Source organism: Meleagris gallopavo, chromosome 3 (genome assembly GCF_905368555.1).
Source record: "Meleagris gallopavo chromosome 3, MGAL_WU_HG_1.1, whole genome shotgun sequence".
Classification (NCBI taxonomy): domain Eukaryota; kingdom Metazoa; phylum Chordata; class Aves; order Galliformes; family Phasianidae; genus Meleagris; species Meleagris gallopavo.
Genome location: NC_139406.1, coordinates 56,114,166 through 56,132,435, shown reverse-complemented (window position 1 = coordinate 56,132,435; position 18,270 = coordinate 56,114,166). Strand labels below are relative to the sequence as shown.

General features: G+C 36.0%; 1 protein-coding gene across 12 annotated transcripts in view; it reads right to left on the bottom strand.

Annotated features, from left to right (window-relative positions):
• RP1 (RP1 axonemal microtubule associated) overlaps window positions 1-18,270 on the bottom strand; it is a 204,985-nt gene that overhangs the window by 96,956 nt on the left and 89,759 nt on the right. For all 12 annotated transcript variants that reach the window (XM_085221109.1, XM_085221110.1, XM_085221106.1 and 9 more), the window contains 2 exons: window positions 10,327-10,552; window positions 51-205 (listed from right to left, as the gene is read on the bottom strand). In XM_085221109.1, the coding sequence (XP_085077235.1) occupies window positions 51-205; window positions 10,327-10,552 (381 nt within the window). The remainder of the gene's footprint in view (window positions 1-50; window positions 206-10,326; window positions 10,553-18,270) is intronic.

Below are 18,270 nucleotides of genomic sequence, written 5' to 3'. Positions count from 1 at the left end.
CAAGCCAAAATTTACTCTTATTGATCAGAACTAGCATGATTTTACTTCACCTGTCCGTGTTGAAACTTTACATTATTGTTCTTAGATCTATGGAGCTTCCTTTTGCCAGCATCTCCTCTTGTCCCAATAAGATTGATATAAACATTAAAATCTGTTTCAGCACCAAGTTTAGCACCTGTGTGTACACGGATCTCATACACAAGCACTAGAAGAAGAAAAAGCTTGAAATTATCCTTATAGTTCATATAAGATTCCAAATCTTTCTCATCAAAATTTGGCCAGAAGACCACAAGTTTGTAAATAGTAACAGCTATCCATATGTCTGTCCTCTGTAGATTCAAGCCTCGTAATTCTCGACGCACAAAAAAACTGAAAATACTAAACTTTGCATTTATGCTGAGTATAGCAATCCATCCCCTCAAAGCAGTCTATCTAGTAAAAGTTCCCTTGTGCTCCATTTCCTTTTCTCGTTCTATGTTTAGTATTCATGATTTCAGGATATAATTTGCAAAATCATTCTTGACAGGTTATCTGGAGACCTGTTCCTCAGGCATTGTCTGAGACAATGGTTATATTTCACTGGTACCAAGACACTGCCAACCTCCAGATTTGTGCAAAACAGAATTTTGTGATGCGTAACCTTAATATGATTTTATAACAAGAATAGTAATATCATGAATCTCAGTAATTTTAGATTTTCACCTCACACACAATGGTGAGCAAGAACATGAATGGATTTCCTCATCTATAAAAGGTGGACACCCAACCTGCTTTTGAATGTTTCATCATTTATCACTAGTGGATGCTAACTCTTTTAAAGAAAGCTTTGAATTAAAAGATATTTACAACTTTTTAATTTCTCTTGTTCTAGTCTAGAAAAAAAGTCTTACAGATAAAAAAATATACATCTTCAAGGAATTAAGGAATATAATTCAGAGTTACCATATTAACATATTTTTCACCACAATAATATAACTGTTTACCAAATAAGCATACTTACATTAAAAATAACTATTTGTAATAATTAAATACTATTATATTTCATGCATTTTTTTCTCATTCTGACTTACAAAAAAGTTACAATTTACATTTTAATGGCAATTTTTCCACGCAATGTGTCTGTTCTATTCACAGCTGGTCACTTTTGCTTCTATCTAGTAGATCATAGAGGAGATTATTGTTTCAATAACGGAAAATTTTATAGCACTTTTGAAATAAAGAAAGGTAGTGACAGTCCTAACAACACTACCTTTAAAATGAAATTAGGTTGAAAACAGAAGAAGCTTGATATTGGAAAAAAATCCTACAAATATTTAAGTTGTATTACTCTTACACTACCAAATAGTAGAATCATGCATTTCTATAAATTTTTCATTCACTGAACCCCAAGGCAACTTATAAGACTTAAACATCATACCACTGAACGAGTAATTTCTGATTCCCAGCAGAGTATTTAAAGAGGTAGTAAAATAATATGGCAAGCACTTAAGGGCAGAAAATATCCCCACACGTATTCAAAAGTAGGTAGGAAATGTTGATGATAGATAGTATGCTTAAGAAATCAGAAAACTTTTAATTCATATGAAATAATCCTGAACCAGAAAGGACACTGTCTCCAACTCAATACCACCATTACAACTCTGACTCAAAATTGCAGTAAAGTGTCCTGATCAATTTTATTATTTTCTACCTTCCAACCATTGACTGTAGCTCTCACATCCCTGCATTACTATATCACCAGATAGCCTGAGATATGAATAATCTCCACAATACACGTTTTCAAAAAACAGTCTTAAGGTTTCTTACGGAACAAATGGTGTTAAAAAAAAAATGGGAGGTATGGCTAGCAAGTAACAAAAAGAAATTGATCTATTAATTTGCATAGTTAAGTTATATATTCAAATGTCACTTTATATTTGAATAACAGTTTTTGACTCATAAAACTACAGAATAACTCAATTTTGAAGGGGCTCACAAGAATCATTGAATTCAACTCCTGGCTCCACACAGAATCACATAAAATTCAAGCCCTATATGTGAAACTATTGCCCAAACACTCCTGGACCTCCAGCAGCTCGGGGCTGTGCCGACTGCCTGGGTAGCCTGCTCCATCCCACCACCCTCTGGTGCAGACCCTTTCCCTAACCCCCAGCTGTCCCTCTCCTCACACAGCTCCATGCCATTCCTTCAGGCCCCGTTGCTGTCACACAGAGAAGAGCACAGTGCTGCCCTCCGCTCCCTGTGAGGAGCTGCAGTCGCCATCAGGCCTCCCCTCGGCTCCTCTGCTCTGGGCTGAGCAAACCCAGGGACCTCAGAGACCTCAGACGCTTCTCATACACCTCAACCTCAAGACTCTTCCTCATGTTCACAGCCCTCCTCTGGTGACTCTTAAATAGCTTTATGTCTTTCTTATGTCGAGGTGCCCGAAACTACACACAGTGCTCAAGGTGATGCCAAGTCCTCATAACACTTTATCATTACTTTTGCTATATTCATACTGCATATAGTTTAATAACAGGACGATTAAGACATTATTCAAAGGACAGAGGACAATGAGTGACAATATGCAATGAAAGGAAACCTTCTAGAAAGCCAAGAGTCACACTGATCATGAATGGGACAAAGTCTTTTCAGGGAGTGGGAAAGGTGAGAGATCGATCACATTTCCAAAAAAACCCCTGAAGATTATATTCATTATTGCCATCCATTTTACTAACAGAGCTAGACTACCTGCAGAGGAAGGCACTGTGGATCAATTGAAGTCTCCTTCATGCTTTTACCTTCTTACATTGTCATTCTGAAAAAGGAAAGTATCAGTGGGAGCCAAGTAAAAGGGTTTAGCTAAGGAAAGACTGACTATGCTATGACTGTTTATACACAAAAATTGGTTTCTGTATTATTTATACCTACAAATAATTCCCATGATCAAAACCGTAAAATTTCCATAATGGTAACTACTACTTTAAAGCATAGTCAAGGCTATTTCAAGAAACCCCTTAACAATAAATGATTACTAGAAGAGAATACAAATGATTTTTTTCCTTTCTGGAGGGACATCAAACCAAATGGATTAAGTACAGGAAATATCAGAACAGAAGAGACAATTGGAACACAACACAAAGATACTAGAAGCTAAATAAATGACAGATCCTTTTGTAGCTCTGCACTTCTCTTTGGTAACAAGAGAAATGATAATGATCTAATCAAGTACATTCTATTGCCACAAGCCTAAATAATTCAGTCTGAAGTAGAAAACATGTACATGTTGAAATGTAAAGAACAGAAAAATATTTTCCATTTTTCTTATGGATCTATACATCTCTCACCATATGGAGAATGTTAGATTTGACATTTATTTAGGCTACACAATCTGTATTATTTAGAAAGAATCTTCTTAGCAAAAAGACCAGATTATACTTCGATTTCTTATATAAATTAACAATACTCTATGAATTAGTCTGCTGTATTAGGATAATAAATGTAATTCTCCTTTACCTTAGCTTTTTTGTATGTTCTAACACATTTTATACAAAACTCGCAGTTAAAATAATAATAATAATAATAAAAGGTAAGGAAAATATTCTCCAAAAATGTCCTGTACATTCCACTACAGAAAAGTGTTTGGACATAAAATAAGCTTTCACTAAATAGATCGCATAGGTTAGATATTTTCTCTGCAAATGGCAATCTAGGTTACAGAGCAACTCAACCAGATGCAATTTTTTCTAACTGTCAAGTAGTTCCTCTGCATTGCAGAATAGCTACAAAAGATGTTAGTTTTAATGGCTACTGAGCTAGGGATTGCTTAAATATAATGACAATATATGCCACTATATAACAGATAAGGCAAGGCATACCAGCAGTTTGACGAACACTTGAGACAGATACAACCAAGATTGGAGAACAAACCTATCAGCTGAATACGCTGCTGAGATATCAAGACTCACCATACGTGAAATTTGCTTGTTTGTAGTTTTCTGTTCATTATTTGTTGTGTGTGTATGGTAAAACAAGATCTTAGAAAGTATGTTCAGCCTCTGTGTCTGGTTTCATTTCCTTTGAGAAACTGATCTACTCTGAGGCCTTCACTGTTGCAACAGCTGAAATAGAGACATGCTTCACAGCAGTAAGAAAAAGCAATCACACAACTTTGAGAATTACAGCTCTATGGCCCGATCCACTTCTCTGCAGCAGCATTTTCGTTATACGATATACTCCTGATTTAATGAAACTACATCAACAGAAAACTGAGATGGCAAAAAAAATAGAGATAGAAAAAAAGGATATAAAAATAGGCAAAAAAGAAAAAAAGAAATAAAAAGTTAAAAAATATAAAGACAACTATTGAACAGAAGTCATGAAATACTACTTCAGCATTCAAAGGGACCTGTTAGACTCACACTTAGGCAGCTCTATCTAATGCGGGGCACATCAGAGTGATAGAACAAACATCCTGAAAAATGCAATAAGTTTGATAAAGGATATAAGAGGATTAATTAACACAGAATGGCTGGAATAAATCTCAGGTAGCACTCACTAGAAAATGAAGTGACCTTCTGGAAAGTAAGAGATTGAGATTTACAAGTTCCTAAAATGGTTGATTAAGATAAGCTTAATAATCAGACAACTCTGAGACATGGATGCATGGATGAAAAAGTTGAAAGAAGGGAGAGATGGTGTCGGTCCTTTGTACAACCATTTTGAAATGGTTGAAAGAAGGGAGATTTGGTGTCGGTCCTTTGTACAACCATTTTGAAGCTCACCACCTCCGTTTTCAGACAACCAAATCAGTATAACAACTATGCTTAAAAATGGTACAGGTGCTTAATACCAAAAGGAGTATAAAAGTTACTGTGCAGTCAGTGTATAAATTTCAAATCCGTATTCTCTTAGTCTGTAAAAACACACTACTGTTACTGTTTATTATCTTGAGACTTCTAGTGCTTCGTTATGTCTCAATTCCAGCTTCTGGCTTCTATCAATAATGTTTTCATGAATATGAACCAACTGGAGAAAAGTGAGAAAGAAAGGAAGTTCTGTTTCTGCAGTCATGAAGTAAATATGAACTAAGGGCATATGAGGGCAACAAAATACAAATTAAAGAACCCTTTTTTTTCAGATTTCTAATTCTAGGCACCTGAATCAGGGTTTCCAGTGCAGAAGATAAGGTATATTTCTGATCATTCACCAATGGCAAGAGTTAGTTTGACCCCCACCCTGTAAGCACAGAATATATCTCTCATTTCCTTCTGAAGAAGTGATGTGCAGAATTCAGTCACAAGCCGCAAAATTTGTTCTGCATTAAAGACTAAATAAATATTTTGGTATGTTTTGAGAAGAGAAAATAATAATCATAATAGGGTTGAAGAAGAATTTATCAGTGAGAATAACAGAAAAGCTTTCATGGCAGAAATATTTGTCTTTTCATGATAACTTAGTACATGTTACTGACCTACTGCTAGTTCTTTCCACAATAATTTTAATAAAGGAATCATTAATTTAGAATTCCATTTAAGAGTAGAGGAATTCCAGATATATAGAAATATCACATTATTCATACATTAAATAGGTTTCCTCCATATTGCAGCTGAGCCTAATGACACTGGTGTGCATACTAGTTTGAGTCAAGAAACTGAATTCCCTGATAGGCTCAGGGAATTCTTGTTTTCTTGCTTGCTGATTTTAGAGCAAAATAATAGATTCTTTTTGGATGAAACCAGAGGATACATTCCAGGAAAACAATTAAGATGATCTTGCCAGAAAATGGCAATATGTCCAATTGGCAATCAGAATGAGTCCACACTTACTTCCCCTTTAAAGCACATGATGAGGCCACTGGTTTCTTAGCTCAACTGAGTTTTTAACACGTACTGCTTCACTGCACGAATCCACTCCTGTCAGTCTGCCAGTACAAACAGACAAACTGGCCAAAGAACACAAAACGCAGAGAGACAGTAATTGCTATACAACGTTAAAATTGTCAGACTGTTGCTATCCAGTCCTCATCTAAGAATGGTGATCCAGTATATCAGGACAATGCAACAGGGTAATGCTCCAGGCTCTTTGCTTCTTGCTTTAATGAAATTATCATTTTACTTTGATTCATTAAACAGAAAGACTGAAGCTCTGTCATAGAATTTTATCATTTAGTACTCGCCACTTGATCTGCAGAAATAATATTTGGCATTTTGCCATGACAGGAGGGTAAAATGTGGATTGGCACAGCATTAAGTTTAAAATAGTACAAATTCTTAATGGCTGATAGCGTTTGAGAGGTACTGTCTTCCCCAGAAGTGAAGCATAGACTTTTTGAGGAGTTGTAAATACAAAACCCTATCACCTGAAGACATTTCAATTACAATTACAGAATCAGAGTTTCTAATATCTGCTTTCATTTACTCCTGGTATTTAGAGCAATATTGTAAAAACCACATATGGAAAATTTTGAGTTTTGATAGCTGTAATTATTCTAAGGATCTAGCACTGGAAATTCAAGCTAGGTTCTTGCATGTGAATAAGGTCTGTCCATGTTCAGCCTCAGTACTTAGGTATATAAACATAAGATATATGTAGGGAAAGGGAAAGCTTTTCAGAAGCTGCTCATGGCAATGCAGGAGAAATGCAAATTGAAATTTTTTGTTTGAACGTAAATTATTCTCAAGTTTTGGGGATGAGAAAATATGCCAGCGATGTTTTCCTTTTGCTGGTTTTTGAGCAGGAGGAAGAAGGAGAAAAGGTGTTTGGAGTCTCTGGCCTCACTCCCAGCCACCGTCCTAGGCTTTTGCACAACAGTTACAGCACATCCCTAGAGTAGGTTAACACAGGTGGGATAATGTCTGCAGTGAGCTGTCAGCTGTAATACTGAAGTGCCAGAGCCTCAAATAATAGTCGCAGACATAGATTCTCAAACTACTCAAGTAGACCAATGATCAGATCTTTCTAGTCAGTTATTTTGCTTCCACCGCTGTATAAGATCAGCTGATTCAGAGGAAGGAAGAAAAAGAAAGAAGAAGAAAACTAGCAAGCTGTGTGATGCAGATAAAAGAACTTAACAGAAGAAGATTTCTGAACTATTGTCAGGATTTTACAGCCCCAGCAATTTTCATCTTGAGGAGCACAGAGAAGATAATATTCTTCAGAGCATTTCAACTTCAAAAAAAGCACATTTACAAATCAGTTTTACAATAGGAAAGAGAAGCTTAGGTATTTACTAAGTAGTTTACTATTAGCTATTTACTAAGCAGTCAATGCCCCCTGAGTGATTAAACACGGATACAAATTTTGTAGAGATAATGCTCAAGTCATTACTATTTGCTTCAGTCATCTTTTGCACTATGTCAGGCAGTCAGCACATCCTAACCTCTTTCTGTATTTGCGTGCATATTTTCCTAAGTGGAAAATAAGTCTAAATCTTCTAAGCTGGAATTTTTCCTGCCTCACCTCAATACTTGTTTTCTCTTTCAAATCAGTACAGTATTCCTTCATCTATGCAAAGATTCCCATTTGAAGTTTATAGTCACACAAACAGTAAGAAAACTCAAAATGTCTTGTATCATGCGTCCCCTAACATCAAAAGTTCAGCCCTATCTGAAGACAACCAATTCTCCATGTTAGGTTGGGTGTAAAGGCCATCTGCACACACACAGGAGTGCAGGCAGTTGGATCCCAAATAGCATCCTACTCTGACTTCTCCCAGGCCTATCACAAAAGCCATCAGCCCATCTGCACAAGCACGGGGGCACAAGTGCAGGTGAGAACTCATATTAAGGACTCAGACCAATTGACACCCTGTCTGATCCCCTCTCAGGGCTGTCCCAGGACAGCCTCAGCCCCAGTGTCCAGGTGTGAAACCCATGATGATGAGTCAATGCCAGAGCATCTTTCTGGGAGAGAAAGATGAGACTGCTGGGTGTGGGGCAAAATACGGGTTGCAGGGATTTCCCTAACACTCTTATGTTGCCATGATGCTATAAAGCTAAACCAAAAGCATCCAATATAAACCTTTCAATTTATTTTCATAGAGTGACACTTAAGCTGTTTACAAAGTTCTGAACACGATGACCAAATTCCAATGCCCATAACTTGGAAAACTGTTGAACAGTTTTTGCTTAGTTTGGTAAACCAAAAACCAATGTCTGGAACTGCTAGAAAAAGTGAAACTAGGTGGAGAAATAACCAAAAGAATTATGATGGAGTAGACTTCCAAGGATCACCTAGTTCAAGAGCATGCTCCAGTCAGTTAAATAAAAGGTCTCAGAATCAGGAAGTAAATCAGAAGTTGAAGGAAATAAGCTAGGGGAAAAAAAAAGGAAAAAAAAAAAAGCACAAAAACAATGAATCAAAAATCAGCTCCATAGTTTTAGGACTTCGTAAGGTAGGTAGTAGAGTTTGGTTGGTTGAAGTAGGCAAAAAAAAAAAAAAGAAATGGATAAGGGAAAAATTACACTTTCTTCTAAGGAATAAACTGAGCAATAACAAGTTAAAGAACAGTAAATTTAGAAAAAAAAAAAAAGCTGAGCTAAATTTATATTTATTCACTTTATTTAAAATTTTTAGCACAAGATTTTCATAGTTAAGTAAATGTATTACTACTAGAAGATATTAAATTGATTTGAAAGTACGGGACATAAATTACTAAATCATATCAGATTATCATTAAGCAATAAGTAGTACATCATTTGTTCTGCTGGAGAAAATGACTTGATGTGGTTTGCTCAGTACTTGTAGGCAATTAGCTTTCAAATGGGAAATACAGATGGATAGTATTTCATTTGCTTGTTCTCTAGAAACTAAATAGGAAATCCTTGGGAGGCCTTGCTGAGTTTAATTTGATATTCAATTTAAATGTGCCTGAAATCAATAAGTAATTTGTAAACCTTACAATTTCAGGAAATTTCTAAATCCTTTCTAATATATCTTTGCATACAATCTTGAGACAAATATTTTAATGAAGTTAACGTTTTTGCTAAAGCAATGAAAGAAGCAGTAATTGAATGATTAGAAAGACTAAATAAATTTGCTGTTTTAAAAATATTCCTAGATTTTGACAGCAGTGACCTGACTTTTCACCTTTCATCATGTTGAACTAATGGTTTATATAACGTAAGTGACTTTTCCATTATTTTTCTGCTGGAACTACATAGACTTTTATGTCACTGCCACAACTGCATATATTGTGGTATACACACCATAGGGCCCTGCTCATCCTGATCACTCTTGGTTCCAGAAATTTCCTATTAAAGTCACTAAATATTCTGTAGAATAGTTAAAAAAGAAGAGCAGAAAGGAAAGGTGAGCTGGTACATGTGTATCTCAGTATCTTCTACCATCTTTAACAAAGATCAGTAGCCTTCATTAACCTCAAAACCCATGAAAACATTCAAATGTCACCAGCCTTTACTGCTTAACCAGAGAATTATATTCTCTTAAGATTTTCCACTTGTTAAATATTTTCAACTGAAATGATTTTACCTCATGAACTACATGATGATCCATTTTTATGCTGAGCCACTGAATCCTTGCAGTGGTCACTACTTAATTTCGAAAACAGTTTGCCTAAATGATAGCACCTATCTCTGCACGGCTTATCACTGATGGACAGTATTTTCTACCAGCTGCATCATTATCATTCTGTTAATTTCAAAAGCATTACATTAAAAAAAAAAAAAACATTGTGCTGCATGATTACACTAGCTCCTTATTCTTCTGTAAAATCCTAGGACTATTTGAATAATAACTTTATATGATGGGCTATCTACTGCTTCGCTTGAAGAGAGCGAAGTGCAATGAAGCTGTGGATAAACTTTCAGGTACAGAAGTGCCACTCTGTAGTCAACCATTTCTATGTTAGTGGCTGAGACTTGAGTTTGATTTGAAAATGTACATATGATGATTCAGATCACTGATTCCTGGTAAAGAATATATTTTGCAACACAAGAAAGGATAATATCGAGCTTACTAAATGGACCATGATGCTAGATTACGTTACAAACCTTGGTACACCTTAATTTCCTGCCATATGTAAATAGGCTAGTTACTCTAAAGAGAAGCACTTGTCAGTGATTTAGGAGCACTTCAACACACCAAGAATGTTAAGAGCAGTAAGATACCCTGGCCATAGCTATATTCTAATGGTGAGAAGGGAGGGAGTGGGGCAGGGTGATCGCTTTCCACTTCTTTCAAACTAGAAAGCATCTTGTAGTAGAAAGGTTTGTTTCACGATTATGTTAACTTTTCAACAACTTTTCCTGGAAGAAATATGAAAAGCTGTCATGTACTCACAGAATGAGGCTAGTGAACATGTAATCTAACATACTGAGCACGTACATGGCAAAATTTCCTTTGTAGAGTTTCTTATTGCCACTTCTCTCCACGTATCACCTTCACCCTTGTCTTCTGCAAGCCAGCACTCTATGGGCAGACAAATCTCTTCTTGAGAAAGAGGCGACAGTCTTTCAAGTCTGACTTCTTCCACATACCAGCTGGGATCATTACCAGTGTTGTCATGGCCAATGCGGATTTTATATAGCTGCCCAAGATCCCCGAGATTAATCTGTAACAAGAAAAAAAAAATCACAAATTTGAATTAAAAAATTAATCCTGTTATCTTTTAACAATCCTTCTTAGACTGGGATGCAAACTAAGTATGCAACTAACACATAACTAAAGTTCTGTTCTTCAGAAAATGATGCTTTAATACACAATGAATGTGAGAGCAATCAAGCAAAAGCATATGAAGTAGTCTAAGAGTAATTTAATTGACTTGATTACTGTATTATTTGAAGTGACAAAAGGGCTCAAAACAATTCAGTTCCTTTTAAGATCTCTTGACAGAATCCTTTTAGTAGCGTGGTAATGAAAACTTCTAATTCTATACAAATATTTTAATAAACAGAAGTACCTTCAGTAAATGCTGCATGCAATTATATATTTTACAGTCCACAGAATTACTGTGAGCAGAGCTCCATTAACTATTCCTATCACTTATCAGTCTGCTGTGGCACACTTTGCCTCCTACGTTTATGTGTATTGATGTCAGGGTTAACTGTTTCTGTAAGTGCTGATGCCAGAGTGCAGCAAATTTGAACAATAAAACATGGCTATGTCACATAGAATACTGCAGCCCTGAAATAAGAACTACTTCCTTTTGGTCTGCAGAAGTTTTTTTGAGCAGTGATGATGGCAGGAACCTAAGCACAAAAGTAAGGTTAACTTCTCTCATTCCATTGATGTTTTCAAAAGCTCATGGAAAGGGGAAAATAATCACAGAAGGGGAAAATAAAAATAATAAAAAAAAAAAATTCAATATATTTATTTTACCTATTTACTACTGTTTGACATTAAAAACATTGGGGAAGAGTGTTGAGAAAGGAAGGGCACAGACAGACAAACAGATAACACCAGCATTGCTCCAATAATCAGAATAATCAAAAATGATGAAGTAAGTTTTGTGTTTGAAAGTTCTCTGGCTCACTTCTGGAAGGCAATATTAATGTCTGACCGAGAATGAGAGCTTCCTCTTTGATGGTTTTTTGTAAAGCAACACTGAAGTCAGTGTTTTCTCTTTGGTTCATATGGTTTGGCCCTGTGGAGCTGGGGAACACTGGGACACTAGAGACATATTTCTTTCACTCTTGTTGAAAAGTTTTCCTGTGCAATGATACAGAGACATGTCACTCTGACATTTCTTGCCCCTAAGAATCATCACAAAAGAGAGTCTTGTATTCTTAGATGATCAACATTTCCTTGTTTCTCTGAAACAAACCTGGCACAATTCAGGCTTGTAAGATAATATCAAGACAACTGTGCTAATGGTATAAAATCAGAATAGAGTCACACTTATGAATAAAGTAGTAGGTTTTCCTATATTAAAACAGTATGTTAAAGTAGTGATAACTGAGCATATGATTTTAACTGTTGTAATGAAACCACACACATTAAAAACATGCTTCTAATACAGTAGTTCCAAGACCAGGTGAAAGCTCTCTGAAACTAATCATTTATGTAGCCAAGATGTAGGCTAATTTGCCACAATAACCCTCTCATATGGCCATAAAGCAGAGACCCTTGCAGAGGGGAAGTGACTACTAAGGTTACTTTGCAACAGTATATTAGAACTTTTCTGCTTTATTGAAAATTGAATGAAATGTAGTATTGGTAAAAACCAGAAGTGGTATTCCCATGATACTGAGACACTGACTGTTATTTGTTGTTTTATAGGGCAATTTAGTAAAAGAAAAATTGAAACCTCATGCTCACGATGAAATTTTGGCATAGCCCTTGCTGAAAGAGGAGTGTCAGAGGCATCTTTGCATAGGCTGTTCTTACAATTACTCTGAAAGGGCCTCTTTTGTCTTCTGAAGCATCTAATCACTCATTTAGCTATGAAACAAACTGAAACATTAGTGATGACAAAAATCTTGCATATATATATTTATTGGGCATTATGTGGGTCAGCTGAGAAGTGAAGCCATAAAGCCATATCTTCCTCAACTATATTAATTTTATTTAATCTATTATGCTAACAAACTTTTATTTTTTGGAGAGAAATCTAAGATGGGATGTGGTAGATGTTTGACAAACCACTGATACAACAGGAGAGAAGAAAGCTCACCAAAATAAGCAATGTGTCAATTGACCAAAGGAAAAAAACTAATAATTTGAAATATAAAGAGAGGGAAAAGCAAAATAACATTCATCACCATGCAAGGACCTCCTGTTACTGGATAATTGACACAGTAATTCACCAAAACTGATAGAGTTTACAGAAAAACTGGTACAGAACAAAAAGCCCTTTTAACAGGTACAGTTATCTTGGTTGCTCCTGGTTGCAAACAGTTTGACTGCATTCACTAGCTTCCTGTTTAGCATCTCTAAATATTCCTGTGCTTGCATCTTTTCTGTAATTCCTATCCCTCTGTAGCATTCTTGCTCTGAAAGAGGACACAGTGTAACAATATTAATGAAGTTATGACTATGTGCTAAGTGCAAATTCGTCCAAAATGCCAAGCCAAATGTGTGTTTGCTTTTGACTACAGAAAGGAAAAGAATGAGGCATCCTTTTCTCTTAAATTCTCAAATTATAAGATTTTTGGAATTGTAACTTGTGGAGGACATAGAACATTTACAGATAAGGGAACATTTTTGTGAATGAAAGTTCTCTTCAAATTAATTTAAAATATAGTAAATTGTCAAACTGAAAATATGTTTAATAATACTTCTGTTTCTGACTGATTAAGGACAATCTCAGGCCAAAAGATATCATGCTAATTCTTGGATGGAAATTAAGGCAAGGATGTCAATAACAGTTTCAGCTTTAGTTGTAAATTTGAGGGTGGGAAAAAATTATCTTGGGGTAAGATCAGATATCACATTGCTATCTCACTCACACTGACTTACTTTCAAGTTACCTTTTACCACCTGGAACAGTATTATATGTATGTCAATTTTGTTCTTGCAGTGAACTGCAGACTGAAATACTCTTATACATGGTAGAGCTAAAGTTACTCTTCTTCCAAAACAAGTACCATATCATGAGGTTGTTTCTTTATTTCCAGTATTGACTAAATCATAAAATCAAAGAATGGCTTGGGTCAGAAGGAACACTAAAGAACATGTATGTCCAACCCTCTTCCATGGGCAGGGTTGCCACCAGTGGGTCAGACTATCCCATCCAACCTGGCTTTGAGCACCTTCAGGGATGGCATCTTTTACAGTTCACTTCTTGACTGACTGTGAAACCCCTCCTGCTGTATTAACTGATTTGTGCTAAATTCTGTGTTGAGCTCTAAAGGAAATGAACAGTTCAATCTCATAAATATCTTTCGTTCCATCACTTAATATCCATAATAATATCTTTGTGAATACAGTGATAGTAGTAATTCTATTCTACAACGACTAGAATTTGCTTCTAAATGAGCTAAGCAAACAGATTTTTTTAGTCTCTAGAATAAGTATGATATTTTGAGTGAAGTCAGTATGACCTATTTTCAAGTACTTGAGATGTTTATCTAAGTGAAATGTGAAGTGATATATTAACAAGAGACCGTTGAGTGGAAAGAAACTTCAGTTTAATGGCAGAAAGACTGTATGTAATGACTGTATTTCTCTTCTACACGGTAGTACAAAAGTCACTGTATTTCTGTTGTGCAGACTGTATTCTGCAAACTCTTTAAAATAAACTCAGGCTAGAATGAAAATGATTTGGATAAGTCAGCACTTTAGGAGCAGCAACACCAAAGTCCCAGTGTCTAACACAATTGCTAAAGGCTATGCTTGACAGACAATTAATAATTTCATGTAAGGCAATTCATTAACAGAATTTCTGAAAAGTCATGTGCAGCATCTGGATTCCTAAAATAAAGAGAAATCACTGACTTTTTTGTGTAACTCCTACAGCATCTGCATGTAATGGAGAAATCTTTGAAAGTAGGAAACATTTTTACTCTGCGAGGATGCAGCTGGTGTTTCCAAAAATATCATAACTGATCTACCAACAAAGTACCCATGCTCAATGCATGTTTTTTGAAATTTCTGGCTGTCTGAATTTAGCCTATTCATGAATCATGGTCAATGAACTTGTCAGTTATGCATTAACTCGAGAATCAGAATACATCACTGCTGCCCAAATAGAAATGTATGGTCTTATTTAAAAAAAAAAAAAAAAATGTGTATAGACATCTAAGGAGTAGGACTAAATAATTACATTAAAGCTGTAAAAAAATCTTTTCTTTCTCAGTTTTGTTAGTTATGCTTGCTCCATGCATTTACAACATCAAGGTGTCAGTTCTTCAAAACAAGCACAAAATCCCCTCATTAGAATGTAGCTACTTACATAGCTGAGGTTTCTCTGAGAGGATGGCACTTTTCCAGGTTAGCCCAAGTATGTTTTACTGGATGTGAAGCTTTCCAAAATGGGAATCAAAACATTGCCTATCAAAGGGTGTGAACTGAAATATAATCCAGTATTGTCTGTAAAAAAGCTCAAGCAAGGTCTCGCCACGTAAATAAAAGCTCTACTTAGCCTTCACTATGAAGGTTCATGCTAAAAGAACGATGATGTGGTTAGACAAGAGCACCTTATGCATGAAGAGCTGATGCAGCTGAAGAAAGAATAACAGCGGTAGGCACAAAACAGTGCTTCTAACAGTCTGAAGATGCATTGGGATTCATTTAATAAAAGCTACATACAGAGTAGTCACTTCAATCCAAAACCTCAGACTAGGACTGGATTTCTCATTTACTCTCCTTCTGACTGTTGATTCTGTAGCAACCTGGTAGACCATGAACTGACCTCAGCAATATGCGTGTCATTCCTTGATGGATTTACAGCAATATTTATCACTCAGATCTGAATATTACCTATAACAGATGGATGCAGTAACCATTCAACACCATAGGTTACTGTGAGCATGTCGGACTTAAACTTTCTGCATTCCATTCCTAGAGAGTAAAGGATTTTTTAATCCTATTCTAAAGAAGGCCAACAGACTCCTGTGCTGCAGAAGGAAGAGCATAGCTAGCAGGTGGTCCTTCCCATCTACTTATCCCTGATGACACAAATCTAAGTGCTCACAATTCTGGGCCTCACAGTACAACTGAAGAATCCAGTGAAAGGACATGAAGATGTCAAAGGGACTGAAGCATCTCTTCTATGAGGAAAGGCTGGGGCTGTTCTGCCTGGAGAAGAGAAGGCTCAGAGTGATCTCATCAATGTCTATAAATCATAGAATAGAATCCTTAAAGCTGGAAGGGACCTTTAAAGATCTCCTGGTCCAACTCGAACAGGAACACCTACAGCTACATCAGGTTGCTAAGAGCCTGATCTACCCTGGCCTTGAAAGTCTCCAGGACCACATCCCTGGGCAATCCATTCCAGTGTCTAACCACCCTCACTGTAAAAGACTTTTTCCTTATATCCAACCTAAATCTACCCTCTTTTAGTTTGAAACCATTTCCCCTTGTCTTATTACTACAAGTTCTGCTAAAGAGTCTGTCCCCTTCTTTCTTTTAGCTCCCTGTTAGATACTTTAAATACCAGAAAGGAAGTTACAAAGAGGACAGAGCTAAGATCTTCTCAGTTATAACCAGGACAAGAGGCAATGGGCACAAGCTGAAATGACAATTTAAGTGTTGAAATACAATAAAATTTCACTTAAATACATAGTGAAAAAAATGTACAAGTGGTCAAATACTGGAACAGCACATCATACTGTAGTACCCTTTACTGCAGAATTAATGAGGAAGCAACATCATGTTAACTCACTTTCATCTTCTGAAAATGAGTTGAATTTTGTTTTTTTCCAATGTTGTCTGTGAGCCCTTTAAAATCCTTCTTTGTTGTTTTCTTGGAACCAGATAATTTTTGCTTTGTACACAGCATGTAGTTGATAGAGATACTTCTCCCTTTTATCTCAGTAAGGAACAAGGTTCATGTTATCATATAGATTTAGTAGAGAGACAAATAGTTCCAAGTGGAATTAAGGCCAATAATATGTCTTTTTTATGTGCCTTAAGCATATCTTACTGAAACCTGGATTTCTCCAAGTTTTATTCAACTGTTTTGAGACCGAATGATGGCCATGATGGCAAACGGGGACAGCTGGAAAAGAGCAGGATGCAAGCTATGCCTAAATTCTAGGCACCGGCAGCCCCATGGTTAAGAGACCAAATAGCCACATTAGTGCTTGCAGTCGCTTTTACTATCTTCCATTTGAGAACAATTCTCACTGAGCTCTTTGCAGTCTCTTTTATTTCAACAATGGGAAGAAAAGCATGAAAATGGATTTGCTTCAAACTATTTTATAATATTTGGTTTTCTCTGCACTGCTTCTTATTTTACTTTAGACATCTCCCTTCTGATTGATGAAACAATGAATATGGATCTAGGGTACAGGAATGAATGAAAGACATGCATGGAACGTCAGATCCTTGCAACCTGTAAGGCTGATTCTAAAGGAAGGAATGTTGGCTATTACTGTACAGGCTACTTGAAACAAGTAATAATTTTTAATCAAAACTGGAGGAAACCAAAAGGAAAAACATGAAATAAACTTCTAAGTATAAAAACATCATGTGATGCTATGCAGTATAAAGTACACTTGAAAAGCACAATTCGTTATGAATAATACACATGTGACTGGTATTAATACTTGTAGCAACCTCAACACAGGAACACTGTATTTATTAAATTTAATGAGTAGGGTGTCTCTACAAATATTAGCACGAATCATGCTTTTCATCTATCTATATCATTCTCTGCCATTTTTTTCTCTAACAGAGTAAATAAACTATGTCAGTGTTGAAAAGATAGTTCATAAAAAGAATGAAGAAACTAACTAGTTTAACTGACAATGAGGCAGCTTCATAGCCTACAGAAGCATACTCATGCAGTGCAATTCATTTCTGTGATGGATTTCAATGTCCAATCCTCCTGAAATATCATTCATGTCACAAACTTAAGGAGAATGGTTGTTCTGTGTTTAAAAGATAGCTACTGACTGTAAATTATAACAGAGTGAAAATTTTTAAGATTTCTTTGGAAAAATCCAGCTCTCTCAATAGCTTATTACAGTGTCATTTAAGACAAATTTGACAATATGTTAGTAACAACAGGGCCACCACTGCTCTAAAGAGATAGCAAAGAGGATAACTAAATGGCTCAAATCAAAGCATGGGAAGATCCTTGTTAAGGAGGAGCAAAATCCTGCCACTCTCAGCAAGGCTAGCATACATTAGTTTGAAAGCAGAAGTACTAAACCAGCCATGTTTTTACTGACTTCGTTTTTTCTAGAAAAGCAGAACTTGTACCCAAAGGTAGGGAATTCTTCTCTATGAAAGTAATAAAAATTGAGACATTGCAATCTGACTTTTTGGAAGATAATGGGCTTACATGCTACTGCTTAGTTCTCTTTGGGACAAAGAAGGGAATGTGTGGCATAACCACACATTAAACTTAAAGCATGGAAAAAGTATTTCTTTATCAAACTGTGTGTATAGTCATAAAAGATAATTCACCATGCCTCAAAGAATGATGACACAGAATGCACAGCTCTGGAAAATGTAATTTACAGTATAATTAAAGCTTCAGTGACCAAAGCAACTTAACATACTGCCAAAATCAGTATTTTTGAAATACTGAGAAACGCACTGGAAACACAGTTCTGATGGATGCTGCAACTTATAGTAGATTGATATCCCTCTGTTGGAGGAGAAATGATTCTCAACAGAAAAATTATTCCCTAAAAATTATGCCTCAAAAGTAACAGAAGC